Here is a 17,401-nt window from a genome sequence, read left to right as displayed (position 1 = left end):
GTAAACAGTGTTAAGTTGCATACAGGTGTTCTGATACATATATTAAATAATACAATCTGTTTATCTAATAAATAAACACAACAATAAATACAAAGCTGGAGAAAACAAAAATCTGGAGTAAAAAGGGTTACGATTAACTTAAGTCTGTGCTTTTGGAAACTTCTCAGAACTCAACTTGTTTTTTTTTTTTCTTTTCTAGCCAAGACCAAATGTTGCACTGTCGGCATTTTTCACGACTAAGGTCAAAGCGCGAGAGTATATGGCGAGATGGACATTCATCTTAAAACAGACACGTTTCATTTGTTCTCTAGCTCCAGTCCTTTGCCGCCGCTAAGGTTCCTTGCCTGGGTAACTCACATGCCTTGTTCCTCTTGTTCTTTTTAAGTGTGCGGCTTTTGCACAACACAGGCAGTATTTTTGTGCCGTAAACGGCCTCAGGTAAATTACATTAAGGGTCTCTGTGGGATGTGAGGAGACACTGTTGGAAGCCCCGGGCTTGTTGTGCGGTCTGACGCTTGAACTTAAGGAGGAAGTACAGCCGGGGGATTACATAATGCTCCACACTTCCTCCCATGACCGCTCGACCACATGGTTAAGTGCCGTGGGCCAATGGCGTTTGACTGTGACGCACACATCAAACGGTACCACAGACCTAAGAAAAGAGGAGAGTTAGAAAAGACAAAACACACACAGAGCTAAGTGCTTCTCTGGGGGAAGTGGGGGGGGCGGGAGCGCGGGGGGGGGGGGGGGGGGGGGTTGGGTACTGGTGAAACAGTGATCAAATCAAGTGTCAATCAATCTTTTTTTTGCCTCGGCTCCTCGGCACCTGACAACGTGAACATCAGGAGTCGCTGAAAGCTCAGAGAAAGTCAGTTTTCCATGGCATCCACCAGAGCCCCACTCAGCCCTGTGGTGTGAAGTGTAAAGGTAATTGAAGGCTGACAGCTGGATTGTCTTGATGTGTGAGGGACTGAGGACTGAAAGCAGGTGACCGGGCTTTGTGTTTTGGAAGGGTCGTAATATGGGGGCACCAACACGACCAAAGGTCATCGTTATATACCGGTGTGTAACAGTACTGTCAGAATCCATAAGTCAAGGGGGAGGGGTCCAGTCTGCTCAGTTAAAAGAAGACTGAAGCCCATCGAGGTTATCTTGATCTAGTTTGTGATTGTTTCGTCAAACGTTTTCAAACAGTAAATGGGACCTGCTGTTTTGAAAACGAAAGGAAAGAGAGAGAGAGAGAGAGAGAGAGAGTGAGAGTGAGAGTGAGAGAGAGAGTGAGAGAGAGAGAGAGAGAGAGAGAGAGAGAGAGTGAGAGAGGGAGAGAGAGTCAGCTTTGAGGTACCCCAGAATGGGACTTGGCCAGAATGGGGCGGAGAGCAGGGCCGCTGGAGTCGGACAGCTGGGAGGAGGGGGGCGAGGAGAGGTCCTGGGTGGAGAGGGTGAGGTCTCCCAGCTTGGCCAGGGAGTTGGAGCGTTTGAGGGGGGAGGGGATGGTGAGCCCCGCGAGCCGCATGCGCGCCTCGATCTCCTGCGCCCGCTGCCTCACCAGCCCCGGCTGACCGCCCCGCACGCTGGCGAGGCTGGCGAGGCTGTCGCTGCTGGAGCTGCGGGTCAGGGAGCACCCGAGGGGAGAGGAGGGCAGGAGCGCTCCGCCCGGTGAAAAAATCGGAGTCTCCAAAGCTTGGGCACTGCCGACGCTGACGCTGACGCTGCCACTGCCGGCGTCCACTTCCATCTCCTCCACAGGCCCAGGGGGCGCTGTCTGCTCCCCAGTCCTGACGACGTCCATCAGCTCGGGCTGGGGCCCTCGGGGGAGGGCGTCCTCTAGAGGCAGGCTGGAGAGCTGCTCCAGACGCTGCCGCACCAGGCCAGTGGTCAGCGCCGCGTGTCCCGACGAGTCCTTCTGATGCAGCTCCGCCGCTGGCGTCAACGCGAGGGCCTCCTGGTGCAGCTTCGCGGCTGGCCCCAGAGACAGGGCCTCCTGGTGCAGCTCCACGACGGGCCTCTCTCCGCTGTCCAGACTCAGCTGGAGCAGCGTCAGCTCGCTGATGGCCCCTGTGCTAGCCGCCGCCGCCGCTGCCGCCGCTCCTCCTCCTTGCCTTCCTCTCCGCTTCTCTTCCGCCTCCTCCTCTTCCTCTTCCTCCTGCAGCTCCTCCAGGTCCTCCGCCTCCAGGGGGCACTGCAGGTCCCGCTGGAGCTCCTCGCAGCTCATGGGCGACACCAGCTGCTGACGGTACGCCTCCAGGCTCGCCATCGGCAGAGGGGCCATTCCGGGGAGCGCGCGACTGGCACAGCGAGGGCACCGGCCACAGCGACACAAGTGGCTGCAGGGGGGCTGGGCAGGAGGGGCACGGGAGCTGGCCGACGGGATCTGAAGCATGTGGGCAGAGGAGGAGGAGGAGGAGGAGGAGGGGCGCGCGGCCGAAGGGACGAAGGGGTTGGCCGCCGATGCCCGCGGGGGCTCGATGGAGATGGTGGGAAGCGCGGAGTGGCGTGGGGGGTTAAGGCGGTGGGTGCGTCCCCCGGCCAAGCGCTCGCAGCGCCGATTCGACGGCAGACGCAGGCAGTCCCGGCACGACTGGTAAGAGGGCTTCACCTTGTAAGGGTTTCTGATGCTAGCACTGTCCTAAACAGAGGAAGACACACGGAGACAAATGTATGGTCAGGGTTGTGTTTGTTCCAGTGCAAAAGACAAGGAAATGACATATCGCACACTGAAACAATATCCTAACAAATCTCATTATGACTGATTTAATAATCATAGTTAGACTAAATAAAATATTTTGGGAGTGCGCATTTTGTTCCAATATCTGTAGGTATCATGTTGTACCTTTCAAACAAATATTTCCTATAGCAATTCTCTGTAGACTCTTGGTTTGCATGCTTCAGAAAGCAAATATGAACAGAATAACCAGAGAAAAATGTCAACAGAAACCTTCCTTAACTTTAACTGGAATGTTAAGAGAAACAATAACCTGGCATTTCTTGCATTTGTTGAATCAAAAATAATAAACCTCCAAAACCCTTCACCTTTGAGCACTTCAGTACGTCAGTTAAATTCCTGAGCCTCTTGCAGCCCAACAGCTTTTGAGACTAACGTCGCCCTGGTCTCTCCACTTATTCCCATGTGTTGAAAAGGTAGCATAGATGGCCTTTTTTGACAGTTACATGTTAATGTAACCTCTTGGGGTGGTATTGTAAAAGATGAGGACTCTCTATGTCAAAATGAAGCACTTTCGTAATTGGTCTGTTCTGTACTAGTACTGCTTGAGAAGGTAATAGTCTTCTTTAAAATGCCCAACACTTCCACAAGTCACATCCACATGTCTCATTTGCATGCATCCTTACAGCACAAAGGCCATAGACCTCCGATGGGTTGTTCAAGGTGACATGCAAGACAGACAAACATCATTAAACAGTAATTGGCTGAAATTAAATCTGGAGGACCCACTCACGTCAAAGGTGGGTGGGCAGCTGCGCTTGTTGGCGAGGCGATTACTGTTATTGGCATTCTCGTTGTTGAAGCGGTTCAGGTTGGACAGCGAGGTCCCCGACGCCGACCGAGACACGGCGCCGCCGCCGCCATCCTCGCCCGCCGCGCCGCTGGCGAACGCCGCCATCTCGGCCTCCTCCTTCTGCGCCTCCTCCTCGTCCTCCTCCTCCACCGTGCTGAACTCCAGCCGCAGGCGCATGTCCTCCAGGGGCTCCAGCCGGCCGCAGGTCTGCGCCGCCGTGCCCTCGCCGAGCGGCGGGCCCAGCGTGGGCGCGGGGAAGCCGTCGTCGTCCAGCAGCGCGTCGCGCTCCACGTCCTCGATCTCGATGAAGACGCGGTCCAGGCCCAGGAGCGGCGGGCCGCGCACCGGCGTCGAGGGCTCGCTGTCCAGAGCCGTGTCCGAGAGCCGGCGGAAGTAGTAGTTGTAGTTGAGCTGGTCCAGGGGCGCCATCTCCACCGCACCTCCTCCTCCTCCTCCTCCTCCTCCTCCTCCTCCGCCGCCACAGCAGTGGGGAGACGCGGATGCGGCACCTCCCTCCCGCAGCCACTCCTCCCCCTCCCCGGACTCTCCCTCCGGGCCACCTCCCTCAGGCATCTCATCACCCCCTCCCTCAGGATGCCACAGCTTATTGTGCCTTTGTTTGCTGAAGAACAACAACAACAAAAAAATAGAGGAAAAAGAATAGAGAGAGAGAGAGGAAAGGGAATAGAGAGACAGAGTAAAAGGAATAAAGAGAAACATAGGAAAAGGAATGGAGAAACAGAGGAAAAAGAGAGAGAGACAGGAAAAGGACGAGAGAGAGAGAGAGGAATAGAAATGTACAGTGGTCACTTGCTGTTGTACACACTCATCATCGATCAGTTTTGTTACATGCTTCCATCTCATTTAAGTTCTGCATTGATTGGATATAAATGTTTACAAAAATGGCTGTTCTTTATCCAAATATTTTCTGAAAACAGCTTGCACACTTCCAATGGTTAACCATGCCAAATTTTCAACATGTGATGTTGCATCAAGTCATTGAAGCCAACGCTGTTTGTGAAAACCCGAAAGTCAAAATCAATTAATTCTGCAGAACAGACTGGTTATAATGTACATTATTTTTAGAGTGATTATTTGTGCAGTAATTATTTGAGGCACTCAAATTCTGACACTTATGTACTGGAACACTGACGCTGGGGTACTGGATCCCTGATGCTAAGGTACAGAAACTCCGATACTGAGGTACTAGTTCTCGGATGCTGAAGTACAGGAACCCTGACGGAATGGTCCAAGAACCCTGCCGCTTAGGTACTGGTCTCACCTGGCATCCAGGATGCCCTCGTACTCTGCCAGTTGTCTCATGAAGCCAGAGTTGGGGCAGGCGATGCTCCTCTTCTGTTTGACAAAGTTGAACGCCTTCTCAAGGGACCAGCCGTACTCCTTCATGGCGTAAGCAATCACCGTCGAAGCTGATCGACTCACGCCCATTTTACAGTGTACCAGACACTTGGACTGATTTTTCCTGCAAACACCACACACACATGCACACAAAATCCTTAAAAGCACACCAGGCCACCAGCAGCCATATACTTCATTTAAAAACATCCTATGCTTGCAATAACATGAGCCACAACAATGATCATAAATGTTCATAAATGGTGTGTGAACAGATTTTATACCGCTTCTGAAATATCATTAATACATATTACACTGCATCCAGCTTGACATGCAAGGCCCTGCATACTGTGTATGAACATTAGTCTGGCTATCACCATACTCAGCTCAATATTTTACAATTGAACATTGGTATGGGGAGTCTGCGCTTTATTTCTACTGCACAAGAGGCGTGATCAATGGGCATCATTCAAATGACTCCGTACGCTTGGATAGTCCTTCAACCAATCAGACCAACGATCCGGTGCATCTTTTGGTAGTTTGTGATTGGACCCAAAGGTTGTGGACAGGAATCAGAAGCGATAGATGTGCAGGTTTCCAGCCTGAGTTGCCCGGCGAAATCCAAATTCACTGGCAGGTCAGGCAGGGTTCACCCCGCCTATATGAACATATTATATAGTGTTAAATCTGAAAGCCTGTGAACTTACTTGGCTCTGACAATGAAGTTGTAGGTGTCGTTCCAATGAGCCAGCAGATCAGTTGCCTCCTCGTCGTAAACTCGTACATTATGATATGCAAATGTGCCGGGGAAGAAGTTGTCAATCTCCCTGGTGACATTGAGGATGTATCCCACCCTAAACCAAACACAAGGAAAATCAATTGGATACAATTAAGAAAGCAACAGCAGCAGCAGCAACAAAATAAAATCACAATAGAATTAAGGCTATTTTATTACTATACATTTGTTGCCATAAACCAAATGTCACTTATGAACAGTCTGTATTATTATTCTTTCAACATCAGAGTCCATTTGGAATGTGTGTGTGTTTAAGTGCAAGTTTTAATGTGGACTCCAGAGTGACCCAGTCTGCTGGATTTGTAACGTACCCCAAGTCTCGCAGCTCTTCCAGATTAGAAGCATTCCACTCAGAGCCCTAGAGGAAAGGTTATCACCACAGATGAGAACTGATAACAACTGAACACATGTCCTCCTAATAGATCACAAGAACAGTACCCCCGACTGCCCATAATAAACACTGTTTACTTGGTATATTGTGTTGTTGTTTATGATAGCAAATATACTATTGATGACTATTTATAGATTTTGCTGACACTCTTATCCAGGTCAGCTTACGGAGAACAATTACAGGGACAGGCCCCCTGAAGCCCCTCGGGGTTGAGTGCCTTGCTCAGGGGCAAAACAATGTCAGCCGGAAATTGAACTCATGACCTGAAACACAGTTCCCTAACCAACATAATTGCAGAGTGTGTAGCCTTTACCACAACAACAGGCTTTAACATGCTATCGGCTAAGATCATGTGAGACTTCTCACCAAGTAGAGATGGTCGAATATAAGTGTGGCTTTGTCCATCTGGCCTAGGATGAGTAACATCTCGTTGTCGATGAACTCCTTGTACTCCTTGAGGTTGCAGCTCATATTTTGTTCTAACTCGTTGCGAATCTAAAGGGAGAAAGAGAGAAATCTTACCTTACTGTGTTTTTACAAGGCCTGATGTTTTTTTTTAAAGTAGGTGCATTGTGGCTCATAGGCTTCATAAACAAATAAATAATCACAATCACAAACATCTAATAAACAATCACAATCACATGACAAACCTTCATCATAATGGCCATTTCATAGAGACATATGACACTTTGACTTATTTACAATACTGTATACCAAATGCTTCATCATAGCATACACTTCAACATAATCTTAGTTATTTTTGTAGGGATAACACAGAATATGTATTCCCATCAGTACAGCAAATTAGAGTAATTCTGGCATGATTTTATAGCATTTTGTAGATCTGACACAATCACTTATCTTTTTTAAATCTGGCATGATTTGATAGTATTTTGTAGATCTGACACAATCACTTACCTCCTTTGAGGTGACATTCTCCAGATCTTGGAACATCATGACACTGCGCAATTTGGACTTGATAAGACACTCGGTTCGCTCTCTCTCCGTCGGCCTGGCCAACATACACACACACAAACACGCACATACACACATACACACGTACACACACACACACACACACACACACACACACACACACACACACACAAGCGCATGCGGTCATAACAAGGCCAGCATATCTCGAGTGTATTTCTATTTTTACTATGCTTGAGGGTTTATCATTGTGCATGTAGGCCACAGAGGGGACATTTAGTCAAGTTTACAGAGACTTATTGAAAAGAGAATATTCAAAACTATCCATGGTGTTACGTAACATTCAAGAAAACAATTCAAGGCTTGATAAATGCTACAAAATATTTACACCTCGAGCCCCCCTTTTAGGATTTTAGGCAAAGACATGGAAGGGTGACATAATTTAATAGAGACGACACAACTCACTCTACGGGTTCTAATTTAAATAGTGGGCAAAGTGCAAAGTCCAACGCCTAAACAAAAGCTTATCTAATAACAAAGCTAAATCTATTTGCTAATTCAATACAATGAGCAAGATCCGAAGCACAAACATTGGTGGATTAACCTAGCTCAGTGCTTCTACATGCCACAGTACACGCACAGGACACTTTGCTCATTGGATGACTTTGCACTTCACCCCTCGATTAAATGAGGGATCTAGGAGTGGGGGGGGGGGGGGGGGGTGGACGGTGACGGGAGGCTACCTGTCAGTGAACATGGTGGGTGAGTCGGGCCGGGTGGTCTCCAGGTCGCTCATGGCGTTCCACTCGTTGATGCAGCTCTGCTCCGAGGAGATGCAGCTCTCGTAGTAGCCCGTCCAGGTGAGCGCCATCCCGCCGGGGAAGTAGTTGTACCTGCGCGACACCTCGCAGGCTTTGTGTAAGACCTGCAGGGCGGACCTGGACACAACCACACACACACACAGAGAGAGAGAGAGAAATCAACTTTACAGTGAGGCCTTTGTGATTTACTGTTCTTCATGACAAAACTAATTTGTATTTAGTCTACTCCCTTCTAATATAACTGCACTATTACGGAAGGAAATGTCCACAAGTTCCCTTTTCGAGTTCATCTCTTCCCTGGAATGAAATGGCAGCCCCGATATAAAAGAGCTGATTCAGCTAATCTTGCTCCTAAGGAGTGAGTGAGCATTAGGGCCAGGGGAGTTAGATTGGGTCTACATATCAACCCAGCAGAGACAGAGAAGCAAGAGGGATTTGACCACTCTCAACGCCTCACAAACACACATTAGCGCAGGCTGCAGAAGACACACATTCATTCATCATTATTCATAAGAAATATTCCAGTAGATGAATGTAAAGTATTATAATTAAATTCCAAATATTAAATATAACAAAACTTAATAAATGTAATAAAATGTTTATTTCTTTGGTAATTAAGATTGATATAATAGAATGAAATAGCATCACAGACAGTGTTTCGCTTGTAAGACATAAAATACAAAAAAAAGAAAAAACAAAAAACATTGGTTTCCCACCAGGGGAATTCATTTGCTGAAACAACTGCTTGAAAATTCCATCAGCAGTCCTATACTGCCACAAGAAAGGAACCAAATATGGCCACACCCGCTCCGACAGCTTATCTTACAGCAAACACCCCCCCTCCCCCTCCTCTTCCTCCTCCCCCTCCCCTCGCTGGTGACAATGGACAGATCTGACTTCCTTCCTGCCTCGGCATGTCTGCCTAGCAACCAGCAGAGGGTGCATTATCACAAATTTCTACTGTCTCCGCTCTGGCAAACCAATCAAGTCCTGCAGTGAAATCATTCGGCATTTTTGCCTCTCCTGATTGGCCGAGGTGTTTGATATTTAAAGATTTCGGTTATTTCTGGGTCATTTCAAAATAGAACAAAGTGTACGGAAAAAACAAGAGCCTGAGAAAAGTGCTCTGCTCACCACATGGCCTGGACAGACACCGGTTTGAAGACGTGCAAGCGTCCAGCTGTGTTCACACTGAAGCCTCTGTGGGTGAGAAAAAATAAAACAGCAGGACATCCATGCTGGATCATGAATTAGCAGAGAAACGGTGTCTAGAGCACTGATGAACAAAACATGAACACAGTAGCAAAATGCTGCCCTTAAAATGATTTGCCGTATTAGCAGATTCATATAGAATATTCTATAAAGATAGTAATTTCTATTCCATTCTAATATATAGCAAATATCATAATATAGATAATAATTTTATATTATTATTATTAGTAGTACATCAATGATCTCTTCAAAAATGTATAGAACAAATGTAAACCACTGCTTCCCTTTAAAATGCCATATAGTGTATAATTTGCAACATACCACCTACAGGAGCTAAATTGATGTATTTCCACTCAGCAATACATGTAGTATGGTCTGGCATGCATACATGTCCAGTCATGAAATCAAAATATTCCATTCCAAACCAAAATCATATTAAACCACATTAAACAAATAACAAGATTGGGCACTCACCCATCACCATCCAAGTGTATACTGGTGTCACTCCACAAAGGCAAAACCATCCCAATCGAACAACTTTTGCTGTACAAATCCAAACATCACAGATCATGAATATTAATGCAGTAAAGATGATGGTTCTACCAAAGAAAGTGAATCACCTACCAGAAGTGGGCCTAAGACCTACCAAGCAGTCAGAGTTTGAAACTTAGTTTAGAGAATAACTCTGAAATACCTTTTTTACCTATCTCCTACAATAATACCCTATCAAGCAATAAAAATAAAAGACAGACTTTTTGGTCTTTCAGACCATCTTCAAAATAAACTGTCTGCACACTTCAGTCCATATGCAAGTTTTTAATTAAAAACTTGCATATGGACTGAAGTGTGCCGACAGTTTGTTTTGAAGATTCTCAGTTTTTGTTTGTCTGACACCTTTGTTATCGTGAGTGCGGTTTAACAATGGTCTTCGGGGTAACCCAGGTTTCTCCTCATGTCAATAAAGTATTTTTGGCAACATCATCAAAAAGGAAGTTTGAGTGATTTTGAGATTGTGTCTTTAGCAAAATTGAACAACGTTCATGTTGAGTGACTTCTTTCTCACCTGTCCTTGTTTGTGAAATCCATGCCTAAAAGAATGTTTTCTTCCGTATCTTGCCTCCCATTTGTGTAAACAACGACCATGTATCGCACACGATCAGACCAGACACTTTCCAACCTGACAGCCTGAGAGGAGAGAAAGACAGACAGATAGACAAGCAGAGAGAGAGAGAGAGAGAGAGAGAGAGGAAGAAAAAAAGAGATTACTCAAGAGAATTCTCACAAGTAATTAGAGAACCACTGTCCATTTCAGCACCACAGGGTTCTCAGTAAAGTAGAATAACAATGCTCGTCATATCAAAATACAGCATTTCATTACCAAATGAAAAAAAACTGTATTTGTAGCTAAATGCACAATGATCAGAGTAAATCTGAGGCATCTGCAAACTGTTCATGGACATTAACTAATCTGTAAGGGGGGACACTAGGTACATACAAGTCTGCAATTTAAACAAATATTTTGAATAATCTGTTTGGTGGGATGCAATTTGCAATACAGAAGAATATTTACCAGCTTAATACGATCCTCCGAGCGAAGGGTGTTGATCATTACCTGCAGGTGTTGTGGTAAGTCACCTGCAAGAAACATACTATGAGTACACACTGACATACATTCACAATCAAATGCATTTATTTTTGCAGATGCTTCTATCCGCAACATCTTAAAGTACAATTACAAGATTTTATCCAGATGTGTGTAGATGTGTGAGATCTGGACGTATGGCTTTAGGTGTGGTCATTACCGGACTGTAACAGCTGCGGAATGCCCTCACCTCTCGAAAGGAGCTCTGGACAATTTTGTTGAAATTCTGTCCAACAGGCCAAAGGTCTATGCACATAAAGCTCCCTTGCTACACTAAGGTTAATTAAACAACTAATTAAGGATTGACTGGTCTGGGAGAGCAATGATTTGCAATAATTGATTTGCTCATTCCACATTCCAAAATTGCATTTGACACTATAAAACCTATAAATCTTCATCTGTCCGCTCATTTGACATCTTACTGGGCAACACATGAGTAGTGTGGTGAGCATAATGGTACACATCTGGCAGGGTGATGTGTTTTGGGTGATGTGTGGTGTGATTACGTGCTACGTAAGAACTGTTGGTGATTCAACTTGCCATAATTTGTCAGTACATAATTGACTTTGAACATACTGTAACAAAATAGTGTGCCTTCTGTCTTACAACCTAGAGTGTAATATTCAGAGCATGACTGAACTTTGAACTTTGAACTTTGAACTAATTAACCTAACCCTCCAATCCTTCAGTTTCTTTTGCCACAGCCATTTGGCTGTTTGGAAAGGCTCCGCCTAAAGCACTTGTTTATGACCAAAGGGAGGCTGGACGGTCTGTCCAATCCAATTCATTACATAATATGGTAATGCGGAGATCATACATTGTGTCTTTGTGTCTTTTTTTGTTGTTTTTCAGAGTGGTCATTCTTGTCAGAGATGTTCTTTATTTTTCGATTCACAGGGGAAATCAAATACTCCTCAGATCGAGTATCTGACTGATAAAAGTGTAAACTTGGATTTCAGGACAAGAACCAAAATCAGAGATAAGAACCAAAGTCGTCTATAGGCTATTGTTGTTGTGGCAACAGCTCTGAAGAATCTTGTTCTTTGAGCTACATCTGAATGTACCGACTTCAAATCTTAAGTATGGCTATCAAAGCTGCATGGCAATACTTAGAATATGTTATGTGGAATAACACAGTTGCATTAATTCTGCAACTATGTTCCACTATATTGCAAAAAAAAACTATCAAAAGACTATACAGTGCTATTGAACAACAAACATTTCACCAGTAGGTTTTCATAGCAGTACGTAGATCTTTCACCATGTAGAAAGTTTCAGGTGACTTGTGTGACGTAGGCTGAGTTGACGTACCTGCGTGTTTGTGGTGCGTTGGGGTTCTGGGCGCCTGTGTGTTGCTGTTGCCGCCCTGCTGGAGAAACAGCGCTGCCCCTTTGACCATGAAGAAGCTCTCACTGAGGCTGAAATGCAACGGACAGCGAGAACAGAAAAGTTGATTACACCATTTGGACACCCATCCCCACACACACACCACCACCACCACCACACCACCCCCAAAGCAGGGACAAGGACAAATGACCCTCATTTGTAAAAACGCACATGAGGACAGAATGGGGGTGAAATGGTCTGTATCGCCAGCCCTCATGTCTAATTTGCTTCGCTAATTAGAAGAGCTGCATCCTCAACTGATATGTTTGTCATTGACACCACACTATTTGCACCCATTTGAGACCACGCCAGATGAATCAAAGGGGAAGATCCACTTAATTTCAAATGAGATTCCAGTACCAACCGACCAGGCAGGATCTTTCACTAGTTAAAAAGCACCCGGCAAGTGTCTTCATAAAAAAACATAAAAAAAAAAACTTATAAGACAAAAAGCTGATGAAAATCTGAAGAAAGCTGTAACAGATCATTGTATTCGTTTTCCTCAGGTACAACCAAGATAAGAAGATAGCACTGGGTAAACCTCTTTAAATGAATGACAGGGCCTTGGGAAGACGAGTCTTTTTTATGCCTTTATGCAGCCGTGACGGAAATGACTGGGGAGCGTTTACAACGTTGAGGAAATAACCGCTGTCCTGTGATCTGCAAAAAAGGTCAAAGTGGACGGATACCGAGGCCCCCGTAGCACAAAGATGGCCCTTCCTACAAGAGTACCAGCTCTGAAGGCTGAACGCCTCACAAGAACACTGAACAGAGACCGGCTTTGTTTCCTGAACTGATGACCGGCTGAAACCTCTGACACACACCAGCAAAAAGAGCATGACAAAGTGCCTTGTGTTGGCATGCAACATGGAGCGTTTTACAATCTCTTTACATTTCTAATAACGATAAGGACATAAAGATGACATTTCCCATACGCATTCTAAGAAAAGATGATTGGTAAATAATGATGCACTTCAATTGGTTGACTCTGGGAAACTTTTTGGAAATTCTTGGAATGTCGTGTCTAATGCATGTTACGCAACAACCTCAGAGAAATGCTGACAGGACATCTGTTTAGCATATGGACATGGGCTCAAAGAGAAATGCCTCAACCATAACGATTGAATGCACAACACATTTACAATGCACTATTGAGAACTGTTCAAGAGTCAAAAGTTTGCATTCCACCACGGACTATTTGTCCGTGGTTACAAACCTAGAGCAGGTTTGTAACTACATTTACCATAATATGACTGTCAAAAGTGTTGAACATAGCAAATCCCATTTAAATCTTTATCTTTGAAAACACTGAAATTACTCACTATTAAAAGATAACAGTATGATATTTCATACATCGAGAACAAACACAACATCTGTATAAGTGATTGGCTTTAGGACGCCCAGGTAAAATAAGTAGCTCTCTAAAATCTTCCTTCATAATTACTGTTTCCTCACGTTTGGGCATCACAAACCAAACACCAGCACAAACCCCAAACCCCATTGCACACCAAAGAGTCTTACAGTCTGCAGATCTCCGTCTGAGAGTGGCCGAAGTAAGGCAACACCTTCAGCATGGCTTCGTTCGGAGACTCCACCACAAGAAGCATCCTATAGAATTCCTCTCGACCTTCTCCTCACACTCACTCAAGATCACAGAAGTCTCGCTCTGTTTGTCTGAGTGTCTATCTCTGTCTGTCTGTCTGTCTGTCTGTCCGTCCGTCTGCCTGTCTACAAGAAGATGGTTGATTGTGGATGTTCGCTCGGCTGTTGTTGCTCCGGCTGATCTGTACTGTGATGTTCCGTGCTGTTCTGTGCAGCGCTGTTCCTTGCTGTTCTGTGCAGTGCTGTTCTGTGCTGTGCCGTGCTGTTGTTGCTCCTGCTGTTCTGTTCTGTGCTGTTCTGTGCTGTGCCCACACGCAGTGTCGGTATTATCTCTGCCTGGCATCTAAGTCACGGACTGAGCAGCGACGCAGCGCACTCAATGCAACAACCGTTAGCCGCCAGCCCAGATCCACACACACACACACTCTGACAACTGACTAGTGTGAGCGCGCGCGCGTTTATGTGTGTGTGTGTGTGTGTGTGTGTGTGTGTGTGTGTGTGTGTGTGTGTGTGCGTGCATACTGACTGTGTGTGTGCGTGTGTGAGCATGTGTGTGTGTGTGTGTGTGTGTGTGTGTGCGTGCATATTGACTGTGTGTGTATGTGAGTGTGTGTGTGTGTGTGCGCATAAGTGTGTGTGTGTGTGTGTGTGTTGGGTCAGGCTAATTTTGAATGTGAGATGCTAGTACGAGAGAGTCAGACCCCTGCAAGACCTCCCGCCACGCTGCGTCCGAGAGAGAGAGAGAGACAGAGAGAGAGAGAGAGAGAGAGAGAGAGAGAGGGAGATAGGGAGAGAGAGAGAGAGAGAGAGAGACAGAGAGAGAGAGAGAACACTGGTGTGGAAGGGTCATATCTCCGCACCACGTCCTGACACAGCAAACAGCAGCAGCAGCAGCAGCAGCAGCACCTACCAGTCGGCCCGTTCTGATGATACTTCAAAACCAATGAAGTCTGCCCACTCAGGGTTTCATGAGAAATGAGCTAATGCCCAGGATAATGGCATTTAGATCATACTGGACACTTACCCACATCAGTGTACTCTGCTACACTTCATAATAACACTTTCAAAGTGGAAGAACTAGTGCTGATCTGTCCACTAAGGCACTGAATGATCAGTAAAATAAAAGGACTCGTAGCTTTTCTGTTTTTGTCTTTTTCAAAGTGTCATTGAGTTTAGGACGACAGAGGCATTGTCTACAGACTAAATGTCTACAGTAGTCATTAGTAGTACACATAGTGGTCACAGCTTTGGTAAACGTATTCCTGATCCTGATAATAGATTTTCTTAGTGAAGAAAAGGCTGAATTGTAGGCCTAGAGGCATTGTGAGGCTTCCCAGAAATATTCACATGTGCTTTCAATCGCCACCAGCCACCTTCTGACCCGCAAAACTGAACAAAATTCTTTTTTAAGGCTAAAGGAAAATCCCTTCTATACACGTCATGTCAATCAGTAAACCCATAACAGCAACAACAACAACAACAACAGATGTTTAGTGGCAACTCAGACGTCAACGTCATTAAGGTGGATAGCAGCACAATGATGAAAAGACAAGCCTTCCACTCACCTTTGGTTGGCCTTTCGGTCATCGTCGCTCCCCAAATCCTGCAGGAAGAGGCAACACAAGACGGAACAGTCAGGACAATGATGTTCTGTTCTACATTCCAAGGGCAACAGTCAAATGAGTAATCTAATATCACACTTTCCTACCGTCACTCCAATAACTTATTTGATATCCTCACATAGCAGCTTATGAATATGAATGACAGTTTCACACTAGCTGATTCACACGAGTTGTGCACAGTGTTGTGAGTCCTGTAAATACAGTGAGACTTTACATATGATCTTTGTGGTGATCTATAACCTATTGAAACCTATTGATTTATATCTTATTGCAACAGGTATCATAAAGCTGAGTAAGACATTCTGTAGCATTAGTCACAAGGTGCAACATAGACATGACACTTTAAGTGCAATAAGGCAATTGTTTCAGGGAACTGCTGACAAAGTGATTAGGCTACTTCTACCAGAAAGATTTTGAGAAAGGATTTTTAATTAGCCTGTTTCTAGTATATTTTCTTGCTGCAGTAAAGCTGTGCGTAAAAGCTCTTTCGGAGGTTACGGCGGCCCAAATTCTTGCCAAAGTCACAGAAGGAATATGAGCTCGACTTTTGGCTAACTGCGAGGTCCCTGTAAGTATGACATCATTGCTGCAGCGAAGTCCCCCGGGTCTGATAACATGGCAGTATGCACGGTGAGCAGCCAGCAACTATTGCACTGACGTGCCTGTGTGTGACCGTTTGCATGTGTGTGAGTGCTGCGTCATGGCATATCTGATGTAAAGCTACCATTAGCCTACATGGGCTACATCATAAAGTAAACTATCGTTCAACTGCCATTTCTACTTAAGCGTCGGGTTTATGATTTGCGAAATTAATTTGTCAGATTAGTAGGCCTACGTAAGAGATTAAGACCCAGACTTCCACTTACAACACGTGACTTTCTATCCTAAGGTGATGCCTTATCACTGCTTATTCAAATTAAATAAGATGTTGCCCACTGAATTGAAAACATCACAAGCAACGTTCTGGTGGCGCACCCTGTTGAACGTCTGTCAATATTGCATGTGTGGCCACCCTGGATCATAATAAATAATGTAAGATAGTGATAACTGAATACAAATCTTAGGCTATATCTGTGCCATTAAAAGCAGAAACGGAAACAGATTTTGGCTCAAATAACGCACTGCCGTCAGATGTGCTTAATACAAGCTATAGGCTAGTCTCAATTCATTGATCACGGGTGATATGAAAACAGCACATAGCCTACAGTTTAGCCTACTTCTAAAGCGGTGTAGAACTGTAATTATGATATGACTGTCACTTTGTATTGTTGACATGGAAAAGAGATTTGGATTTGGATAATCCCAGCTAGTTCATGCAAAACGTAGGCTGTTGATACAAATGTAACGTCCCAAAACTGAACTCTAAACCATCACTCTTGCGTTGTTACATTGTATATTCAATGTATCATAACGCCATAGGTGATGATATATGAAACATTAACATCGCTTCACCGGGATATGTTAAAACTTCACCAGAAATGCATTGTTCAAGCTAGCTGGCATTGTACGATTTAATCCCTGAAATCAGATTCAGCTCTAAATGCCGACAGCAGCTAGCACTACTAGCAGTCTAAAAGTGCTTGTCACGGTTTTTTGTTAAAGCAGGTGCCGTCATATCAATGCACTCGAGCTGATTTATTTTAGTTATTTTGACAGGGATGGAAAACAGCGCATCGCTGGGTTAAACAATCTCTATCCATCAAGTCTGCATCAATGTCAGGGCCTGCCGCTAGATACCCGGTCCCTACACGCATCCACGGCGTTTCCTCCCCGGCTCTGCCTCTGTTGCCGAGTCCCTGCACGGCTCTCCGCCTCCGCTTACCTCCCCCGCGGTGCTGGCGCCGGTGCTGGCAGTGGATGCTGCACTCGGGGTGGGGGAGCGCTGCAGCGTTACCAGGGCCATGGTTGAAGTGACCTGGGGACGCGAGTCCTCGGCCAAAGGAAACCTATGTGCCCTCTGTCAAGTGAATGTCCAGTCCGTCCAGAGGAAATGATCAAGACAGCATTAAATATTTTTAGCGCCCGATTTCACCATCCCGGTAACGATAAACCCATCATCGGCTTTGGCACTTCGTGTCGTTGTTTTTCTTAAATCCCCGTGGGCATTCGCTTGATGACGCCA

General features: G+C 45.5%; 1 protein-coding gene across 1 annotated transcript; it reads right to left on the bottom strand.

Moving 5' to 3' along the window:
* Positions 1 to 1,330: 1,330 nt before the first annotated feature.
* On the bottom strand, positions 1,331 to 17,182 carry ssh1b (slingshot protein phosphatase 1b). Its single transcript, XM_062554847.1, has 16 exons — positions 17,102 to 17,182; positions 15,223 to 15,260; positions 11,981 to 12,087; positions 10,598 to 10,662; positions 10,091 to 10,212; positions 9,502 to 9,570; positions 8,950 to 9,015; positions 7,738 to 7,932; positions 6,980 to 7,073; positions 6,428 to 6,556; positions 5,982 to 6,028; positions 5,582 to 5,728; positions 4,801 to 5,001; positions 4,079 to 4,140; positions 3,459 to 3,982; positions 1,331 to 2,629 (listed from the first exon to the last, which is right to left on the bottom strand). Exons 1-16 carry the CDS (start codon positions 17,180 to 17,182, stop codon positions 1,331 to 1,333), a joined length of 3,246 nt encoding a protein of 1,081 aa, XP_062410831.1.
* Between the last annotated feature and the right edge of the window lie 219 nt (positions 17,183 to 17,401).

The sequence above is a fragment of the Sardina pilchardus genome, chromosome 14 (genome assembly GCF_963854185.1).
Source record: "Sardina pilchardus chromosome 14, fSarPil1.1, whole genome shotgun sequence".
In the NCBI taxonomy this organism is placed as follows: Eukaryota; Metazoa; Chordata; class Actinopteri; order Clupeiformes; family Clupeidae; genus Sardina; species Sardina pilchardus.
The sequence above is the reverse complement of the archived record's forward strand: the minus strand, read 5'-3'. Positions and strand labels throughout refer to the sequence as shown.

Coding starts and splice junctions, on each gene's coding strand:
- ssh1b (XM_062554847.1), bottom strand. CDS start 17,182: ATGGCCCTGGTAACGCTGCAGCGCTCCCCCACCCCGAGTGCAGCATCC. Junction 12,088..15,222: donor GACCGAAAGGCCAACCAAAG/GTGAGTGGAAGG, acceptor GTTGCATTTCAG/CCTCAGTGAGAGCTTCTTCA. Junction 3,983..4,078: donor TGATGAGATGCCTGAGGGAG/GTGGCCCGGAGG, acceptor GCGGAGGAGGAG/GAGGAGGAGGAGGAGGAGGA.